At 34.8% G+C, this 20,145-nt stretch overlaps 1 protein-coding gene across 1 annotated transcript in view; it reads right to left on the bottom strand.

Annotated features, from left to right (window-relative positions):
* The window catches only part of LRP1B (LDL receptor related protein 1B), a 1,982,574-nt gene that overhangs the window by 193,818 nt on the left and 1,768,611 nt on the right, over positions 1-20,145 (bottom strand). The window contains 6 exon segments of the mRNA XM_047722477.1: positions 8,162-8,281; positions 9,695-9,814; positions 9,940-9,996; positions 9,999-10,055; positions 13,230-13,323; positions 19,967-20,115. Coding sequence (XP_047578433.1) covers positions 8,162-8,281; positions 9,695-9,814; positions 9,940-9,996; positions 9,999-10,055; positions 13,230-13,323; positions 19,967-20,115 — 597 coding nt within the window.

Below are 20,145 nucleotides of genomic sequence, written 5' to 3'. Positions count from 1 at the left end.
AGCTGACAATTAGAGCACCTGAGCAGGGAACTGAGACTTCATGATGACTGTAGCTCAGAGTGTATGAAATGTTTTGTGCTTTATTTGCCCATGAATATGTAATAATTTTAACATGTAAAAATAATCTTCAGTATTAAATACATTATTCACATTAATACACTAGAATATCAGAAAATATCAAGCTTTAATTTGATACTGAAAAGACAAGACTATGTGAACTTTTAAGATACTATTTTTCTTTTTTTAAATTTTTTAATTTTTTTATAAGCATATAATGTATTATTAGCCCCAGGGGTGCAGGTCTGTGAATCATCAGGTTTACATACTTCACAGCATTCACCATAGCACATACCTTCCCCAATGTCCATTACCATACCACCCTCTCCTGACCCTACTCCCACCAGCAACCTTCAGTTTGTTTTGTGAGATTAAGAGTCTCTTATGGTTTGTCTCCCTCCTGATCCCATCTTGTTTCATTTATTTTTTTCCTACTCCCCAATCCCCCCACGTTGCATCTCCACTTCCTCATATCAGGGAGATCATATGATAGTTGTCTTTCTCCAATTGACTTATTTCACTAAGCATAATACCCTCTAAAATTTTAAGATACTATTAACTATTATGTATATATTAATGAATAGACACAAATATAGTACAAGTTAAAAAACATGAATGATACACAACTACTTCAGAAGAAGGGAAGGAGAGAAGATAGAGGTGGGTTTTATATGTTATTGTAGGGGTCTGAATGTTTTAAAAGAGATACCTTAGGCCAAATGTTAAAATCGATTAAAAATGGTACATTACTTACTATATAATTTCCTGTACAAGTCTGCATGGTAGAAGTATTTTATAATTATTTATGCACTTGCTTTAACTCTAAAACATCTATTTTTATGTTCTTACAGATTAAGTAGACTAATTCAAATTTCCTCATCAGAGATTAAGGGGAAAATAAAAGTGCACATTGGTCACTCTTCTCTTTTATTTTCAATGTGTGCAGTATCATGTTGGAAAACCAGGCTACAGAAAGTACAAAGTTACTGTAGGAAACTCAAGTTCCTCTCATAAGCTCTAGCTGGTATGATTATAGCTAGCATCTTATTTTGAAATAATTAGCCAAATAGCAGGTTATAAACCAAGACTGCTCAAAAGTAACAAATGATGAATTATCAAGAATTCTAGCTAAGGCAGAGGGAGACCAGATAAGAAAGCAGGAAACATGGCCAAAGGAAAGAGCAATATGGCAGAGCAGACAGTGTGTTCCCGAGAGCTGTGATGGGAGTATGGAGCTGACCAGGAAAGCCCAAGGAGAACAACTGATGAAAAGAGAATGTCACATAGACATCTAAGGAACAGAGATTGTAAGCTATAAACTGGGGACAGAGGACATAATGGAAAGACATGGATTCTGATATCATCTTTTTTTTTTAATTTAAATTTTATTATTATTTTTTTAAACATATATTTTTATCCCCAGGGGTACAGGTCTGTGAATCGCCAGGTTTACACATTTCACAGCACTCACCATAGCACATACCCTCCCCAATGTCCATAACCCCACCCCCCTCTCCCAACCCTCTTCCCCCCATCAACCCTCAGTTTGTTTTGTGAGATTAAGAGTCACTTATGGTTTGTCTCCCTCCCAATCCCATCTTGTTTCATTTACTCTTCTCCTACCCCTTAACCCCCCATGTTGCATCTCCTCTCCCTCATATCAGGGAGATCATATGATAGTTGTCTTTCTCCAATTGACTTATTTCGCTAAGCATGATACCCTCTAGTTCCATCCACGTCATTGCAAATGGCAAGATTTCATTTCTTTTGATGGCTGCATAGTATTCCATTGTGTATATATACCACTTCTTCTTTATCCATTCGTCTGTTGATGGACACCTAGGTTCTTTCCATAGTTTGGCTATTGTAGACATTGCTGCTATAAACATTCAGGTGCACGTGCCCCTTCGAATCACTACGTTTGTATCTTTAGGATAAATACCCAGCAGTGCAATTGCTGGGTCATAGGGTAGTTCTATTTTCAACATTTTGAGGAACCTCCATGCTGTTTTCCAGAGTGGTTGCACCAGCTTGCATTCCCACCAACAGTGTAGGAGGGTTCCCCTTTCTCTGCATCCTCGCCAGCATCTGTCATTTCCTGACTTGTTAATTTTAGACATTCTGACTGGTGTGAGGTGATATCTCATGGTGGTTTTGATTTGTATTTCCCTGATGCCGAGTGATATGGAGCACTTTTTCATGTGTCTGTTGGCCATCTGGATGTCTTCTTTGCAGAAATGTCTGTTCATGTCCTCTGCCCATTTCTTGATTGGATTATTTGTTCTTTGGGTGTTCAGTCTGCTAAGTTCTTTATAGATTTTGGACACTAGCCCTTTATCTGATAGGTCGTTCGCAAATATCTTCTCCCATTCTGTCAGTTGTCTTTTGGTTTTGTTAACTATTTCCTTTGCTGTGCAAAAGCTTTTGATCTTGATAAAATCCCAATAGTTCATTTTTGCCCTTGCTTCCCTTGCCTTTGGCGATGTTCCTAGGAAGATGTTGCTGTGGCTGAGGTCGAAGAGGTTGCTGCCTGTGTTCTCCTCAAGGATTTTGATGGATTCCTTTCTCACATTGAGATCCTTCATCCATTTTGAGTCTATTTTCGTGTGTGGTGTAAGGAAATGATCCAATTTCATTTTTCTGCATGTGGCTGTCCAATTTTCCCAACACCATTTATTGAAGAGGCTGTCTTTGTTCCATTGGACATTCTTTCCTGCTTTGTCAAAGATTAGTTGACCATAGAGTTCAGGGTCTATTTCTGGGCTCTCTATTCTGTTCCATTGATCTATGTGTCTGTTTTTGTGCCAGTACCATGCAGTCTTGATGATGACAGCTTTGTAATAGAGCTTGAAGTCTGGAATTGTGATGCCACCAACTTTGGCTTTCTTTTATAAGAGTTAAATTATAGAAAAGTTTTAACTCTGACTACAAAGTAGAAGCAAGAATCTAGTACCAATTTGTCAAATCCTAAATCTGCATTTCCTTCCTAAAATAGAAAATGGCAGGCAGAAAGTGGGGAAAGTTTGAAATTAAAAGTTTGGAATGAAATTCCTGGAGCTACTACAATTGAGGTATTGCAAAAATTTTGATCAGGCATTCAAATCTGGTGTTTGTCCAACATTGCAATAAGTAGTGGAACAGCCTTCCAAGAAGGGTGAACACCTATAATTTAATAAAAGGTATAGATCTACATTTTATAAAGATTATTTTAATCCTTGGGGCATATAGCAAAGGAAGAGTAAACACCTTATTTTCAAACAAAAATAAACGATTTTATAACAACTATTAACAACTCACAAAGTTGAACTTATCTTGCCATAAATATGAGTATAGCATAGATTTCAATCTTTACTTACACAGAAATAGAGCTAAAAGATGTTTTAAAAATATTTATGAATTTATTTATTTATTTATTTATTTTTTAAGATTTTTATTTATTTATTTGACAGAGAGATCACAAGCAGGCAGAGAGGCAGGCAGAGAGAGAGGAGGAAGCAGGCTCCCTGCCGAGCAGAGAGCCTGATGCAGGGCTCGATCCCAGGACTCTGAGATCATGACCTGAGCCGAAGGCAGCGGCTTAACCCACTGAGCCACCCAGGCGCCCCATAAAAAATATTTATGAATTTAAATCCAAATGTGCCAAATGCAGTTTTTATACATAAATTTAGCCATCTCAAAAACTATGTGTAATAAGATGGGAAAATATGTAATTTAATTTAATTTTATTTATTTATTTTTAAAGATTTTATTTGTTTATTTGACAGAGAGAGAGAGATAGAGATCACAAGTAGGTGGAGAGGCAGGCAGAGAGAGAGGGAGAAACAGGCTCTCCACCAAGGAGAGAGCCCGACGTGGGGCTTGATCCCAGGACCCTGGGATCATGACCTGAGCCGAAGGCAGAGGCTTAACCCACTGAGCCACCCAGGCGCCCCTGTAATTTAATTTTAAAATTTGTATCCACTCTCACCAAGACTAAACTATTGGGGAAAGATTCCTAAACTATGTTTAATTTATGTCTATTCAAAATGGTTTTGAGGCCTCCTTAAATTCTAGATTAACATAAAATTTAACACATATTGAATGATAGTTGTTAAATCTGCAAGAACTACAAAAACTCAAGAATTACACTGGACAGAATTCAATAAACATGGTATTCCAGTAAATATAAAGATTAAATAATTTAAAAAGTATTTAAAAGTATTTTAAATAATTTAAAAAGTATTAAATAAATTTAAAAGTATTTAAAAATAAATTTAAAAGTAAAAAAAAAACCTTAGAGTTTTTTTTTTTTATAATCCCCTGTCCTACATGTGTATTTTATTTGTTTGCAAATTATTCTGCTCTCTTTTGTTAGGTTTTTCCATAGTGTCTCAGTGAACCACAACCCCTACATTGGTATTATCCATACAATTTAAAGCAAAAAAAAAAAAAAAAAAAAGAAAAAGAAAGAAAGAAAATTAGGATACATCAAGGTAGAACAACTTACAATTTTAGACCTTTATAACTGACAGAAGCCAATTAGATCTAAAATTGTAGATAAATTGCTGCTGAGAAATAAGATGTAAGATCTAAGTGAACTCCAAGAGTAAAAGAGAATCTGCCCCTAAATTTAGGAGTGAACTAAAAAAGTATAGAAGTATGTGGGAACAACAATGGAAATGAGTTGAATATTGAAGTTTTTTGTAAAAGAGAATAGTTCAGTCACTCAATAGCACTTCATGCAAATCTGTTTTATAACTTGTGAGGCTCTGAGGATACTCAACATGACAAATAGTGAAATTTGCTTTCTATTCTAGGCAAGGTCTGTTCCCACAAAAACATGTGTAATTCAGATTCAAATAATAAGGACTTAGTTTGATAGAGTTCATCTTTAGGAAGTGTTTGGGGACGCCTGGGTGGCTCAGTTGGTTAAGAACATGCCTTTGGCTCAGGACAAGATCCCAGGGTCCTGGGATCAAGTCCTGCATGGGGTGGGGGTATCCTTGCTCAGCAGGGAACCTGCTTCTCCCTCTGCCTGCCACTCCCCCTGCTTGTGCTCTCTTTCTCTGACAAATAAATAAATAAAATCTTAAAAAAAAAAAGAGAGAGAGAGAGGAGAGAGAGAGAAGTGTTTTTCTTTTCCCACTCAATGGAAGTATTAAAAGGTGAACTATCCGTTTAACAGGTTTTAACAGACTTAGTAAAAATACATGGCATTTCTACATTTATTGAAGACAGAAGAAAGGAGAAGGAGGTAGTTTTTTTAGCCCATTAAGAATAAAGATTGAGGGGCGCCTGAGTGGCTCAATGCGTTAAGCCCGCTGCCTTCAGCTCAGGTCATAATCTCAGGGTCCTGGGATCGAGTTCTGCATCGGGCTCTCTGCTCAGTAGGGAGCCTGCTCCCCTCTTTCTCTCAGCCTGCCTCTCTGTCTACTTGTGATCTCTCTCTGTCAAATAAATAAATAAAATCTTAAAAAAAAAAGAATACAGATTGAGGAATGCTATACTAAACTGTAATGTATGAAGAAGTATTTTTTAAATTGGGGTGCTGGAGTGACTCATTCTGTTAAGTGTTTGACTCTTGATTTCGTCTCAGGTCATGATCTCAGGACCTTGAGATCAAGCCCAGATCAGTCTCCACACTTAGGGTAGATGGATGGGCTTAATGCAGAGTTGGCTTGCGATTCTCTCTCTCCCTCTGCCTCTCCCCCCGCACTCCCCAGCTGGTGCTCTTTCTCTCTCACACTCAAACAAACAAACAAACATACATACATATATATATAAACACAATCTTAAAAAAGAAAAGTTTTTTTAAATTAAATTAGTGCCTGCCCACAATAAAATTTTATATTGGATCTAAGGCAAATCAGATTCAACCTTCCTGCCTCTTCTCTCCCTCTTACTGTATGTATGTATGTGTTTGTATACTGGTCAGGAATTCACAACAATGACTATGGCCAGGAGAATTCTATATAACTTTATAACAGAAAACATTTAAATATTTTTCTCTTTACACATAAAGAATGAGGTGGCTTTAGGGGCACCTGGGTGGCTTAGTCAATTACCTGTCTGACTTTTAGTTTTAACTTGGGACATGATATTGGGGTTCAGGGATCGAGCCCTGTGTGGGGCTCTGCACTGGGCACCTGTCCCTCTCCCACCCCTCTCCCCTCTCCCATACCCCGACTGGTGCATGTGAGTGTGCACACATGAGTCCTCTCTCTCTCCCTCTCTCTAATAAATAAATAACATATTTTTATTTATTTATTTATTTATTTATTTTTAAAGAATGAGGTGGCTTTATACTATGTTCATAGAGTAAATGCTTTAGTGTGAAATAACCCTGGATTCAAGTTCCAATTCCACCATCTACTAGCCATGAAAGTTTGGGTAAGTTATATAACCTCCTTGGGGCTCTTTTACCACACCAATAAAATAGGGATAGTAAAGGATTATGTGAAATTATGAATATAAAGCCTTTAACACATTTTCTGGGCCATATGGCAAACACAGCAAATATTGGGAATTATGGTTATTATATTGATCAATAATGATCAGTTCAAACAGTATAATATACCACAACAGTTAAATCACATTATCATAAGGAACGAATTATAGATATTCCAGAAAAATATTCATATAGCTAACATAAGTCATTATTCCATTTTGCTTCAGTAAACAAAAAAATACTAAAGACAACAGAGCAAACTTGCCAGTAATATAAACTAGTCTGCAAAAGTCCTTGATAATCAGTGATGACTATACTTTGAGGCTTTGTGAACTGATGAGTACCAATTTCACAAAGTGGTAAATGGGGTTCATGATACTATGATAAGCTTTTTTTTTTTTTTTTCATGTTCTGAAGACATATGGGAGACAGTATTAGGAAAAACACTTAAAGACACATGAATGTCAATTATTACACATATAGACCATGAATGTTGTTCAGTATAAATGGAGTTTCAGAGAACATAAAGGTTTTAGGTTTTTCATTATTTCCTTTTTCCTCAGAAGAGTTCACTAAGAGCATTGTGGAATATAGCAGATGCATTTAACACAATTTTGTTTATGAAACCTAGAAGTCCTATACTCAGTTTGAATAAACCCTTCCTTTCTTTCTTTCTTTCTTTTTTTTTTTTTTTTTTTTAAGAAGGTAGGGGAGGGGCAGAGGGCGAAGCAGAGAGAGAATTCCAAGCAGGCCTCATGCCCAGTGTAGAGCCCGACAAGGCGTTCCATCTTACAATCCTGAGATCATGACCTGAGCCAAAATCAAGAGCTGGGCGCTTAACTGACTAAGCCACCCAGGTGCTCCAAACTTTGCTTTTCCTAATCAATTACTAGATTAAATATTTTTTTGCTTCCCCAACAATGCCAAGTTTGGTGTATTCATCTACAATATAGCCTCTTTTAGTGTTTAATAAATGCTGATAGCATGAACTACACGTGACAATTACTCTTCATTTCTGTCTTGCTGTTGACACTTTCAAGATAGAATGAAATGCATTAAACAAAACAAATATGTTTGCCATTTTTGCAATGTTAATTAAGGAATAATTCTTGTAAATAAAAGTATTTGGTTTTAAGTAAAAAGTGTTTCAGAAACAAATGTTAACTTAAATGATCATTGTCATCTATTAAAACAGAACAGATACTTGTATTATCTTCTCCCTTACTTTCACCATGTTTAAGAATAACCAGTAATCATTGCATGACTGGAAAATCATATGTATTTAAGCAAAAAAAAAAAAAAAAAAGTCTGGAACAATACAAAGATAATGTCTCATTCTTTCCATTCATTAAATACTAATGCCACATGCATACAAGACAAGAAGGTGATAGTTTAGCCTACCTTTTAGATCCCACCTTTTTAGAAATAGTTTTGAGTTATTTTCAGCAGTATTACTCTTCTGCCTTACCCTTCTATGGGTAAAAGTAGCTAACCTGAGATTTTTTTTTTTTTTTTAAACAAAAAAACAGGTTGCTACAACTCTGTGAACACAGGGACAAAACTTTCTCATGTGAGACCTTAGTTTCACCAGAATTGTGCTCAAATTCCTTTCACTGTGGCCATGTCAGATGATGGCACAAATACAATAGGTACGATCCGGGGTCACAAAACACTCACCACAGTTGGTCTCATCTGATGCATCTGCACAGTCTGGATCCTCATCACAAACCCACAGCTTGGAAATGCAATGTTTAGTTGTTTTACACTGGAAATAGTCTGGAGAACAGCTGTTTTCAGCTTAAGAGGAAAACATGTATTAAAATGCAGCTTTGAACAAGAACAGACATTTTATCTAACAATCAGAGGAACAAATGCTTAAGAAAGTCAACTGGAAATATATTATCTTTTAATTATAAGGCTCTGAAGGTGAAGGGTTTTAACTTTCATTATCTATGATGTATTCCAAATATCCTTCCCAGTAGAAAGAAGTAAAATATATTTCTATAATGATATATTTGATAAAAATCAGAGTTCTCGATACAAGCCTCCCTTGATTAGCATATTTTGAAATCAATTTTAAAAACAAATAATTTGGAAACTTTCTGAATAATTTTACCAAATAAATGTAAGAATTTATACATATGCATTTCTATAAATAGAAGAATAATAAAATCAGAAGGTATTTGTGAATCAGGAACTAAAAAGCATCAAACTTCTCAAAATCTCTAGTTGCATTGAGTTTTTGAGGGAAGGGGTGAACATCTGACTTAGACTGTAAACTGCCTCACAAATCCTAGTCAGTTTAATGGATCAGCTCTTGGAATGACTAACCATAAAGAACTGGTACTGACTTTATTCTGAATGCACCATCTTAATCAAATTGCTGGATGACTGCACATTATTTACTGATAAAAGTTTTAGGGGAATAAAATAAAACTTCAGCAAGACAGAAACGTTGACAGCAGTTCCGTTGAAACCCTGAAACCTGACAGGTACTTTATTGCTCGTATTTTGTGTGTTTGGGTTTTCGTGTGGGCACACCTGTCTGCCTACGTGCATGTATGTATATGATGGAAATTGTTTTGCCTTCCATTGAATCTGTTTGATTTTTGGTGGGGGATGGAAAGAAGAGGTGAAAAGAGTAGAAAATATTTTACTATTGTTCTTTGAAGTAGCTGGCAAAGATACATTAAACAGTATTATTTACATTATTGAACAAATAATTTTGTTAGGTTTTTTGCTCAGATTTTCTCATCATGCATTCGACATGTATTTTATGGGGGGAAACAATCTCTAATTAATGGAGTTGATTTCAAGTAACTAATCAACAGAAGAAAATTATTTGTAGCTGCTTAATGTGGGCAAAAAAAAAAATCAATTATGAATAAAAACACCACAGTCACCTGTAATGTTGGTTTTGTTGCTTCTCCTTAAGGATGATTTGAATGAATATTCATGTTTAATGTTTGTTGTAATCTTTAGGTAGCTATCTAAGTAAAGACCATACATGTTTTAATTTTCTTTAAAGCCTTTACAGGGAACTTCTTAAGTAACCGATCCCCCAAAGTGCCAATTTGGAAGTATATGTTCCATAATTGCTGTTAGATTTTTCTACAATTGTGCGGATGTATGGCACACAATAAAAAATTTTAGACCCATGCAGCTGAGACTCAGAAGTAAGACAAGTTGGAACATTCTGAGGTGACTTACGACAGTCCCTTTCATCTTCTTCATCCCCACAGTCGTCTTGTCCATTACATCTGAGGTTTACCGGGATGCATTTTTGGTTCTTTGTACACTTGAACTGACCTGACAGGCAGACATGTGTGTCTAAAAGAAAGAAAGAAGAACAACAACAAATCTGCACTGAAAACTGTGCCTGCATTTAAATTGGTGCAGACAAAGTCAGGTAAGAATTGGACTTATGTTCCTTGGTTAAGAATTTAATCACCTACCACAGTTGAGTTCATCAGAATTGTCACCACAGTCATTCTCTCCATCACAGAGGAAGCTGGCAGAGCACAGAGCCCAGTGCCACACTGAAACCGGCCCTGGCTGACATTTAAATTCGCTAGGGGAGAAAACAGACTGGTATTATTGAATGCCAAGCTTTGCTCAGGACCTCTTAAATAGAGCTTTTCTGATGTTATGGGTATTTATTATTTCATTATATTAACACATACCCTAGAGCATCACCGTGAATGTCTCATACTTAGTAGCTATTGGATTCAGATGTACAGATGACCAGGCTATGAGCAACTCGATGGCCTCCAGTATTACATATCACAAATTAACAGTAAGAAAATCCAAGACGATAATGCATCTTTGCATACTTCTTAGTTTATATATGAAATAATGATAACATAATCATCATAATAAAGTAGGTTCTATTGAATTACTGCTCTGTATCAAACACTAGGTGACACACTTCACAAAGAGGTACTAACTGAATCTCATCAAAACCTTCTCACCTCAATATCTCCACAACTGTTTTATAAATGAAAAAAACTAGGTCTCATGGATATTAATAACACTCATTCAAGTATGTACAATTTTCAAGTGCCAGATATGGAAATTAGATCTAGATCTGACTCTGAGTCTTCTCACAAACTATATTGCTTGCCAATAAAATACTTACCTTTTGACTGATAATCCTATGTATGCAGTTCAGATAAGTCAACTGAATGAATATTAATAGTGATATTTTAAAACTGTCCTTTGGGAAATTAATTATGCTTTTATATTACAATATTAAGTAAAAATTTCCTAACATTAAAAAAAATAACTCAATATGTGATCGACTTCCATAGAAGTGAGTCCTAAAATGTTGAAAGTCATTCAATTTCTAACATTTCTTAGTAAACCACACTAAGTGTTAAAACTGTGTGATACTTAATTTCTCACATTCTAAACTCATCATTTCCTCTATTTTTGTTGCTTCATATATGCTTTTCTTGAATCACATATGATTTCCGTTGACTTTGGTAGCAAAGGATGGTCCGCTACCAAAAAAAAAACCTTCCCATAAGATTTTCTAACTATCAGGAGTTTCAATGCCTGGAAGATAGCTGGGAAGCCTATCTGACCTTCAAATGTGCCTCCAGAATGATCTTTTGTGTACTAGAGCATCATAGAAAATGCAGTTAAAAACTTAAGATGCCAGAGAATTCATGATGCATCACTCTTAACCACATTTAGTTAAACAACATTATTGAAGTTTGCAAGTATGTGAAACTGGGTTTAACCTTTCATGCCTTTTCAGATGAAATTATTGAGACTCTCAGTAACTTAGTACCTGCAAATTTTGAAGATATAGCTACTCAAATATGAATTCTAGACAGTCCACAGACTCATGTACATCACTTCCCACCTACCTCACCATAACACTCAAATAAGGCTTCATGCCTACAGACATTCAGTGCTATTAACCCAAGTAAAAGATTATTTACTAAAAGATCACAGAGACAATGTCACCAATAAAAACATGTAGTACTGGCATTTAACTAGGATAAGGATGATACAGAGACTCTTAGATACTAGATGTCTCTTTGCTTTCCCCTTAAAAGACATTAAAGTTATATTTGTTCATCATATATTTTCAAAGGGTGTAAGTATGAAAATCTTTGGTTATTTTTTTATATCAGTATGGTTACAGCATGATACTCTAGTCAAGGTGAAAGTTAGAGCTAAGGAGCTGCAGATAGTTTAGAAGGGAAAGCATTGGGAGCCACTGACTATGTCTGCAAGTCATCATGGCGGTATTTCTCAGAGAACACTTCAGTGAATCTGGGCAGGGAAAGTCATCCTAATATGAGAACTCATTTAATGTATTTGTTCTTCATTATTTCTATAAATTACAAAATAGGTTGTGTTCATTTTATTTATTATATTGTTAAAAGTTTACTTTATTGCAGGGAAATGGTAACTTCTTTTAATGAGTAAACCTCAGTTGGTCGCCAATATAATGTTGTTCCTTTGATAGCCCTTTGAATTCAAATATATTCAGGCATATAGTATATTTACATCATATAAAAACTACTCATATGTATTGTCTATCACAGTGAAAACAAAAACTATATTGAAAAATCAAAGACCAATGGACCTTTCAAAAACAATAAGAAGAATATTAGAAAAGCAATGATTCTGTAACTTTTTTTCCTTTTTCTTGAATACATTATTAGCTGTTTTCAAATGAAAACAATGAACAATGTGAAACAACTTCAAAGGGTTTATATGCTTTGTAGTGACCAGAGAGATGGAATACATCTCATCTAAGTAAACTATCTAGACCCCTAAGGTTAGAACAGTTTTTGTAATTATGTGGTGGAAAGTTCTACAGCAGAAAGTAACTAGCTTTTTACTTAGTATACTGTCTTCTTTAGTGTAAGCTTAAGGATCTTGAACTCAACTATTAAGGCCAAATCATGGCAACTATCCACCGAGATTTGAGGGAATTATCATGATCAAATATAAGCATCTTCAACTTGATAGGATTGTATTGGAGTGACCTATGGTGTGAACTACAAAAGACTATCAAGAAAAAATTTACTGATTGTCCATTACAACCGAAGTTACCAAATATAAATAAATGTATATACACATATGTGAACATATACATAAGCCACACACACACACACACACACACACTCTTATATGGGTATACCTACCTATATGTATGTATGTATATATGTATGTATGTATGTATGTATTTGGCATCTAACCATTCCAATCACAATTTGAGTCAAAGTAAAATTAGCAGTCATTTTAAGGAATACCTAAGAGCATACTAAATTATTAGTAGAACAAACAATGGTTTATTGGAAAAAAATCTAACTTTTAAAAGAATGTTCAGTATTTTAACACTGTGAAGACTGATCCCTTAAAGGTAAGATCTTAGTTATTGATTGGCATTCTGCAAACTTGCCATTTTTTGCTTTTGATTTGGTGATATATCCAGGCAAAATCATGTTGATTGTTATTTATACTGATCATTACACAAAAAGTGTAATTTTTCTGTAAGTAAGAAAATTTAAAACAAAACACTAACACAAATTGCCGATGATGTCATTCTAAGTGCAACAGTTAACAGAGACATACTCAAGAGATTGTTAATAATTTTGGTTGTATTTTTAAAGATTTTGTAAAAGTATCAGAAGTTTATACTTAAGGTCTCGCTTCAATTTTCAGTGTTTGGGATTTAAGGAGCTCTGAATTCTGAATGCCCACATTTCAGCAGTGTACTTACGACAGTCGTCAGGTTCATCAGATCCATCGCCACAGTCATCCACAGTGTCACATTTCCACCAGAATGGAATACATTTATCAGTTTTGCATCGAAACTTTAAAAAAAAATAGAAAAAAAGAAAGAAAAAAAAAGTTGAAGAACCCTACCCTGATATAAAATTGATATTTAAAAACTTACCAGGGGAGAGTAGCCTAGCCTACACTCTCGCTGCAAATGTTAACTGTGGTGGTCTTAGAGCATTCCACAATAGGGAATAAATGCACAACAAGCAGCAAAATGATCTTCCAGGAAAGCACATTGTTCAGGAAAACCTCCTGGGATTTCTGGAACACAGACAAGCTCACTCATTTACCTATGATCTACAGCTGCTGGCTGCTCTTGCTCCACAACAAGTTAGGTAGTTGCTACAGAGACCATGTGGCCAGCAAATTTAAAATACCTATTATCTGAGACTTTACAGAAAGCATGGCAAATGCTGAAGAGGGCTAAAAATCACCAGAAATATCAGGAACAGTTATCCTGAATGTATTGAAAAGTTGAATTAATTTAGTTAATTCAAATTAAGTTAGCTGAACTGCATTTTCTTAGGAATCTTAGACAATTGTATTAACGTCTCTCTATCTCTATTCCTTAGCCACCAAATGAGGAGTTAAATATAATCTGGATGATCTTTTCTGGCACTGTCATGCTGTTATTCCGTGGAACTTCCTGAACATACTGCCTTTAGCCATAATGAATATATGCCCAAATAAGTTTTAAGAATATTTCTTTAAAGCAGTTAAAACTGTACAGTTATTTCAGTTTTCAGAATTCCTAATAAATATGCATGATCTTTGAGGGTAAATAAATTGTCACAACTAAAAAATAGGTACAAAAATTGCACTAGATAGTTAAACATGCAAGGAAGACTTTGTTTAAAACTTGTAATATGGGAAAGAGAGTGAACAGAACTCCACCGAAACAAAAAGTGGGGGTAGGTTGAAGCTTAGAGGTAAACTAATGGAAAAGTATGGAGGATGTTGGTTAACATGATTAGGCTGTCTGTATTTGCTAGACTGTACTTATCAAAGGTGGCTCCAACCTTCCCATAGAGACCAAGATAGTCAGGGACTATCTTCCTTGATGATTAAATCTCTAGGGGATGGTTCCCAGTCCTCGAGGAAGACATTCCTAAACTGTAAAACTGGCAAGAAGCTGGGAGAAAATTTACATCTCAAAAGGGCAGAGAAATAATCCACAGTTGCAAGTTTTCTTTTAAGTGAATGCTCTAATTAAGGGACTCAGGGACCTACAGTCAGGAAGAAACTGTCTAAAGGTTCTTCAAGCTGAGGAATGTTAATGCTATCTTGGTCAAAGACTTACCACCCTATGCTACATCCTCCCCACAAAGCCTGGCAAAGAACTTAGCAAACAGTAGGTTTCTCTAAGTTAAAATGAACATTTGCAAATCAAAAAACAGTAAAAAAAAAAAAATAAGGGTGCAACAAATTTTTCGCTGAATATCTTTTTGAATATTGTATATTTTAAATAAAACACTAAAGAAAACTGCTGTAATAAAACTTATTCTTAAGATTATTAAAAAAAAACTATTCACTGACATATTTATTAGCGTGTTTTGTTTTTTTTTTTCAAAGATTTGTTTATTTATTTTAGAGAGAGAGAGAGCCTGAGTACTTTGGGGGTAGGGGTAGAGGAAGAGGAAGAGAAGCAGAGAAGCAGACTCCCCACTCAGTGGAGAACCCAGGCACCCCTATTAATGTGTTTTATTTTTCCTATCATCCCTTCCATTTAAAACAGTTAAAAATTGGGGTGTCTGGGTGGCTCAGTGGGTTAAGCCTCTGCCTTCGCCTCAGGTCATGATCTCAGGGTTCTGGGGTGGAGCACCACATCGGGTTCTCTGCTCAGCAGGGAGCCTGCTTCCCTACCCCCCACCTGCCTCTCTGCCTACTTGTGATCTCTGTCTATCAAAAAATAAATAAAATCTTTAAAAAAAAATAAATAGTTAAAAATTTTAAGAAAAGAAATTCTATTATTTACAGAAGTAAGAAGAGTTTTTTTTTAAACTCCTTTCTTTTGAAATAAACATCAAATGGAAGATTAATAACAGAGAAACTAGTTGAAAATGTTATATGATAGTATTTATTTATAAGCTACTTAGCACACATGTAACATATTACCAGAAAAATATTACAGAAGGTTATTATTGGATTTTTTTTTATAAGAAGGTGTCTGAATTCAAATTCTTCTCCTGAAACAGAGCACAGAATAATTGTTTCTACTAAACTTCAATATTTGCCAAATGGACAGAGACCAAGAAAACTCAGTACCTAGTGATCTCAATGAGTTTTAAGCTTACTCTCATAAAAGAAACTAAAGAAAACCATGCTTTCCATATAAAGAGTATATATATCTGAAATAGTTACCATTAAAAATTTACTTTAAATTATTAAAACCAAGCAATAAAGTTTAGTTTCTTCTAACACTATCAAATTGTTTTCTTCTTTATTTCAACAGAAATTTAGTGAAAAACATATATCACAAAATTCACCTGGAATTGAAAATGTTTGATAATTTTCTAAAATTTATTAATTTTCTTTTTGAAGTGTTCTGTTGTAATTCCCATGTGAGTGACCTGAAAGCAAGGTTACATTTACTTAACATGCTGTATGCCAGACAGATAGGTAACCTAGAAAAAATATAGCCTAGGTTCAATTTGTCTAATGCAATAGATTAGCAAGCTAAAAGTTTGTTCATTTAAAGTACTCTTACTTTCTTCAAGTAAGAGAAAATTTGATGCTAGCTTTGCTTAATCTCTCTGGATACCATGAAGTTGATTCAAGGCAGATCTACATTATTTTCTTAAATAAGGGTGTGATTTTTTCCCCCCAATAGAGATATGGGAGGAAATAGAGCACTATGAATACAAGGGAAGATCTGACTGTTCCACTGATTTTCCTGTAATTGTTTAGCCTGTGGTCATGTCTGTGGTGGTTTTTATAAATTACCACAGGAAAAATATTACCTTTATAGATAGTGACTGTCTGGGGATATAAGGCTAACTCTGAAAGCAATTTCCCTGAACATTAAACATTTCTAGTCATTACAGTATATCAAAGCACATTAGCAAGAGGATTTCATGTCTCCTGAGTATATTCAAAGCCTTCCCAATCAAGATTTGAAAAATATCTAAAATACATATTTTAAAACTCACTACATATGCCCAATTGAAATAAACACCAACTGTTGGAATTATATGTGACATGACGACTGTGCTTGTCATTTCATTTTTAATAAGAACACAAAAAGGTTTTGAGCTAAGAGAAGGTGCCAGGGTAAAATATACTTATTATGTTTCTTTTTATGCTAATCAACATTTTATTCATTATTCTCAAAGGAAGATTTCTTCTATTTTGTGTCTGGGCTTCATTTTTTCATACTTAAATACAGTAACTTAAAAAAGATAAATGCTAAATATAAATATAAAACATTCTTCATGGTAAATGTTTTCCAAGACTAATATCTTCATAAAACAAATTGCGAACTGCAATTATCACCCACAAGAAGAAGCTATAAAGAAACTACTAAATACATGTCTATTAAAATGGAGATAAGTATAAAATGCAAATCCTGCATACACAAGTGAGGTTTACTTGCAACAGAAAAATCTCCACTTAAAAACTAAGTAAAGCTATTTTTAATTTATTTTTTATTAAAAATAAAAATGATTTAAATTTGATATTTGAAGTGATAAGTGCTATAATAATTGGATTTAATCTTGATTTTAAAAGGATTTTCATGTTCATTTCAACTCTAATAGAATTCTTACTGGTGTGATTTGCCTATTTTATTTTTCTAAAAGTCAATGCTATTCAGGGGATATATCTTTAGATGCAAAAAAATTAAAAAATCCTGTAGTAAGATAAATTTAAAATGTAACATTTTTTCAGGATGCTAACTGGTATGATTCTGAATACTTGGACTATTTGCTTCATTTCAACTTCAAACCTCATTTTAAATTGTGTTTCTATCAACTGATAGAAACCAAGAAATATATAGTAGATAGCTTTTCTCCAAGAAATATATAGTAGATAGCTTTTTCTCTCACCGCATCAGGAAAAATCAGCAGTAAATGGCTGCATAAACCCTAAGACATACTGGGATCTCTACTAATGGATTACATTAACGCTCTTCATTAACTTTTTTGTAAAAATGAAATGAATGATAACTCTTTTCTTCAGGACGTACTGCTGACAACAAAGATATATGATTCACAATTTGTGTTGTTATTGTTAGTGTTCTGTCTTACTATAGTAGAATTTTTTTTAAATTAAAAAAAACTCTTATAAAAACACTATTGGGGGGCGCCTGGGTGGCTCAGTGGGTTAAGCCGCTGCCTTCGGCTCAGGTCATGATCTCAGGGTCCTGGGATCGAGTCCCACATCGGGCTCTCTGCTCAGCAAGAAGCCTGCTTCCCTCTCTCTCTCTCTCTCTGCCTGCCTCTCCGTCTACTTGTGATCTCTCTCTGTCAAATAAATAAATAAAATCTTAAAAAAAAAAAACACTATTGGGGTATTTAAAAGCTTTTTATATATTTTAATCATATCATCAGTAATACCAAATTGGGAGATAATTTAATTATATTAATAATATTTTTCTGGGTTGATACAGGTATTCGTTTAGTTGATCTGATTTTTTTGGAATTGAATAGACATAATTACAGGTTTTCTTAAATAATAATTTGAAATATTTTATTCCCTTTATGATTATGGGAAGGCTGCTGTTTTGAGATATTCATCTGTGTGTCAAGCATCCTTTGGCTTTGCTCTATTTCTGGTTGGCTATAGAGGCTCTCCACTGTGTAAGAGGCTCAGGCAGGTATCATCATTTCTACTAAGTCACCTAAGGCCACAGTGTTAGGCACCAACAGAGAGACTCTTGTATCTCACCCCCAACAAGGGACCAAGTTATTTCAGAATAACTTTGAGTTTAAACTGGACATTTTCTAAACTAAATAGTACTAACAGGAATTATACTTAAAAAGTCTTAAGAACCTAGGATTTCTCCCTTAGATTTTCTTTCTAGGAATAATTAGGTTGCTTATTTTGTCTTTCACAGTGACTTAAATTTCTAGTTCTCTAAAGATAAAGTATTTTACCTACACAAATGCTTGGGGGATTATAATTAAAACAATACACTTTGTAAAAAAAAGAAGAAACTGTGACCTGTGCTTCCAATAACACATCAGAACCTCCTGACGGCAGCTCACACTAATTGCACACACATCCTTGCATGTGTTCTAGTTGGACCCCAGGACACGGGCAATAACACTTACTACGTACCAGGAACTTCTCCCATTTAATCTCCATAAGAGTGGCCTGGAAATACTAGTATTTCCATTCAAAAGATGAGAAAACGGAAGCATGAAGGTAAGTAACAAACCCAAGATTATTCAGCCAATTTCCAGCAGAGTCAGGGTGACAGTCCCAGTGAATGTATCCTTAACCACTACACCTACTGTCTACCACAAAGCGGTTTGATGTTTTGCATTATACAGTTCTTTACTGGTGATACTCCTAGTGATAACTTGAGAAACTGGGTGAGCTAGTATTAGCTTCTCTGTTCTGAAAATAAACACACCCAAAGATAAATTCAGTGTTTTACCATGAAGTCACTGCTAAAATTGGGAAACCAGCAGATTCAAACCACAAAATTCTGGGATGCCTGGGTGGCTTAGTCAGTTAAGTGTCTGTCTTCAGCTCAGGTTATGATCCCAGAGTCCTGGATCAAGTTCCACATGGGGCTCCTTGCTCAAGTGGGGAGCCTGCTTCTCCCTTTGCCTCTGCCTGCCGCTCCCTATGCCTATTCTGTGTGTGTGTGTGTGTGTGTCAAATAAAAAAAAAAAAAAATATATATATATATATATATTTAAAAAAAAATAAAAAATAAATACCCCCCCACAGAATTCTAAGAACAAATTTTAGACATTTTCAAAACAAATATGGTTCCTTTGACAATTTTATCTTATATAACAGAGTAACTCAAATATAAAAAAATCAAATCTTATAATGTCATCTATCACCCAAAATTTGTAAGTAGTAATATCAAGTCCATGCAACTAAATACTATTGAGCATACATTTTAAAATCTTTACTAGAAATAATTACATGTTGAAGAAAAAGAGTTTGGGAAGGAAATTATTTAGATTATATAATTTTTCAATAAAAAATTTAGAAAATTGACTTTTTGTCCAATTCATCTCTTCCATACATATCCTTTGTTAAGGGATGGGAGGGGAGTATACATGGTGACATAGCAGATTATCTAGGAAGATTTATTTGTTTAAACTGCATATATCTTAGTCTTCACCTTATGCCATAATTACCCTGCCTTCTTGAAATATGATCTCTTTGATCTCTTCTAATGATTCTGCTATGTCCATTCATGATTTGGACCATTACTCTGTGTGGAGCTGTGTAAAAATGGTTTCCAGGTTTGTTTTCTCTTTTTGGCCTCTATTTGTATCTCCTATTTCCTGAGGTCTCGTTCTCAGGATGACATCAATTGTTTTTCCCTTACCCTATGACTCTCTATATGATGTATGGGAAGTTCATCATACTATGCTAAACAACAAGAAATGATGTTTCCAAGTGGTTTAAGCCAATAAACAAAATGCAGGCAAAATCTTTATAACAGCTTGATGATACATTTTATGAAATAATTTCTAGGGCTCTACTCACCTGACTGGCTGTGCAATTGGATAAACAAGTCCTATTGTCAGTTGCAAGATAGAAGTTGGTGGGACATGCACAGGTATGAGTCTTTCCAGGGGCTAAAAGGCACAGATGACTGCAACCACCATTATTTATCATACAGAGATGTTTGGAGACTACAGATGAGAAAGAAACAGCAAAACAGA

Source organism: Lutra lutra, chromosome 3 (genome assembly GCF_902655055.1).
Source record: "Lutra lutra chromosome 3, mLutLut1.2, whole genome shotgun sequence".
Lineage (NCBI taxonomy): Eukaryota > Metazoa > Chordata > Mammalia > Carnivora > Mustelidae > Lutra > Lutra lutra.
This window is presented reverse-complemented; position numbering and strand designations above follow the sequence as displayed.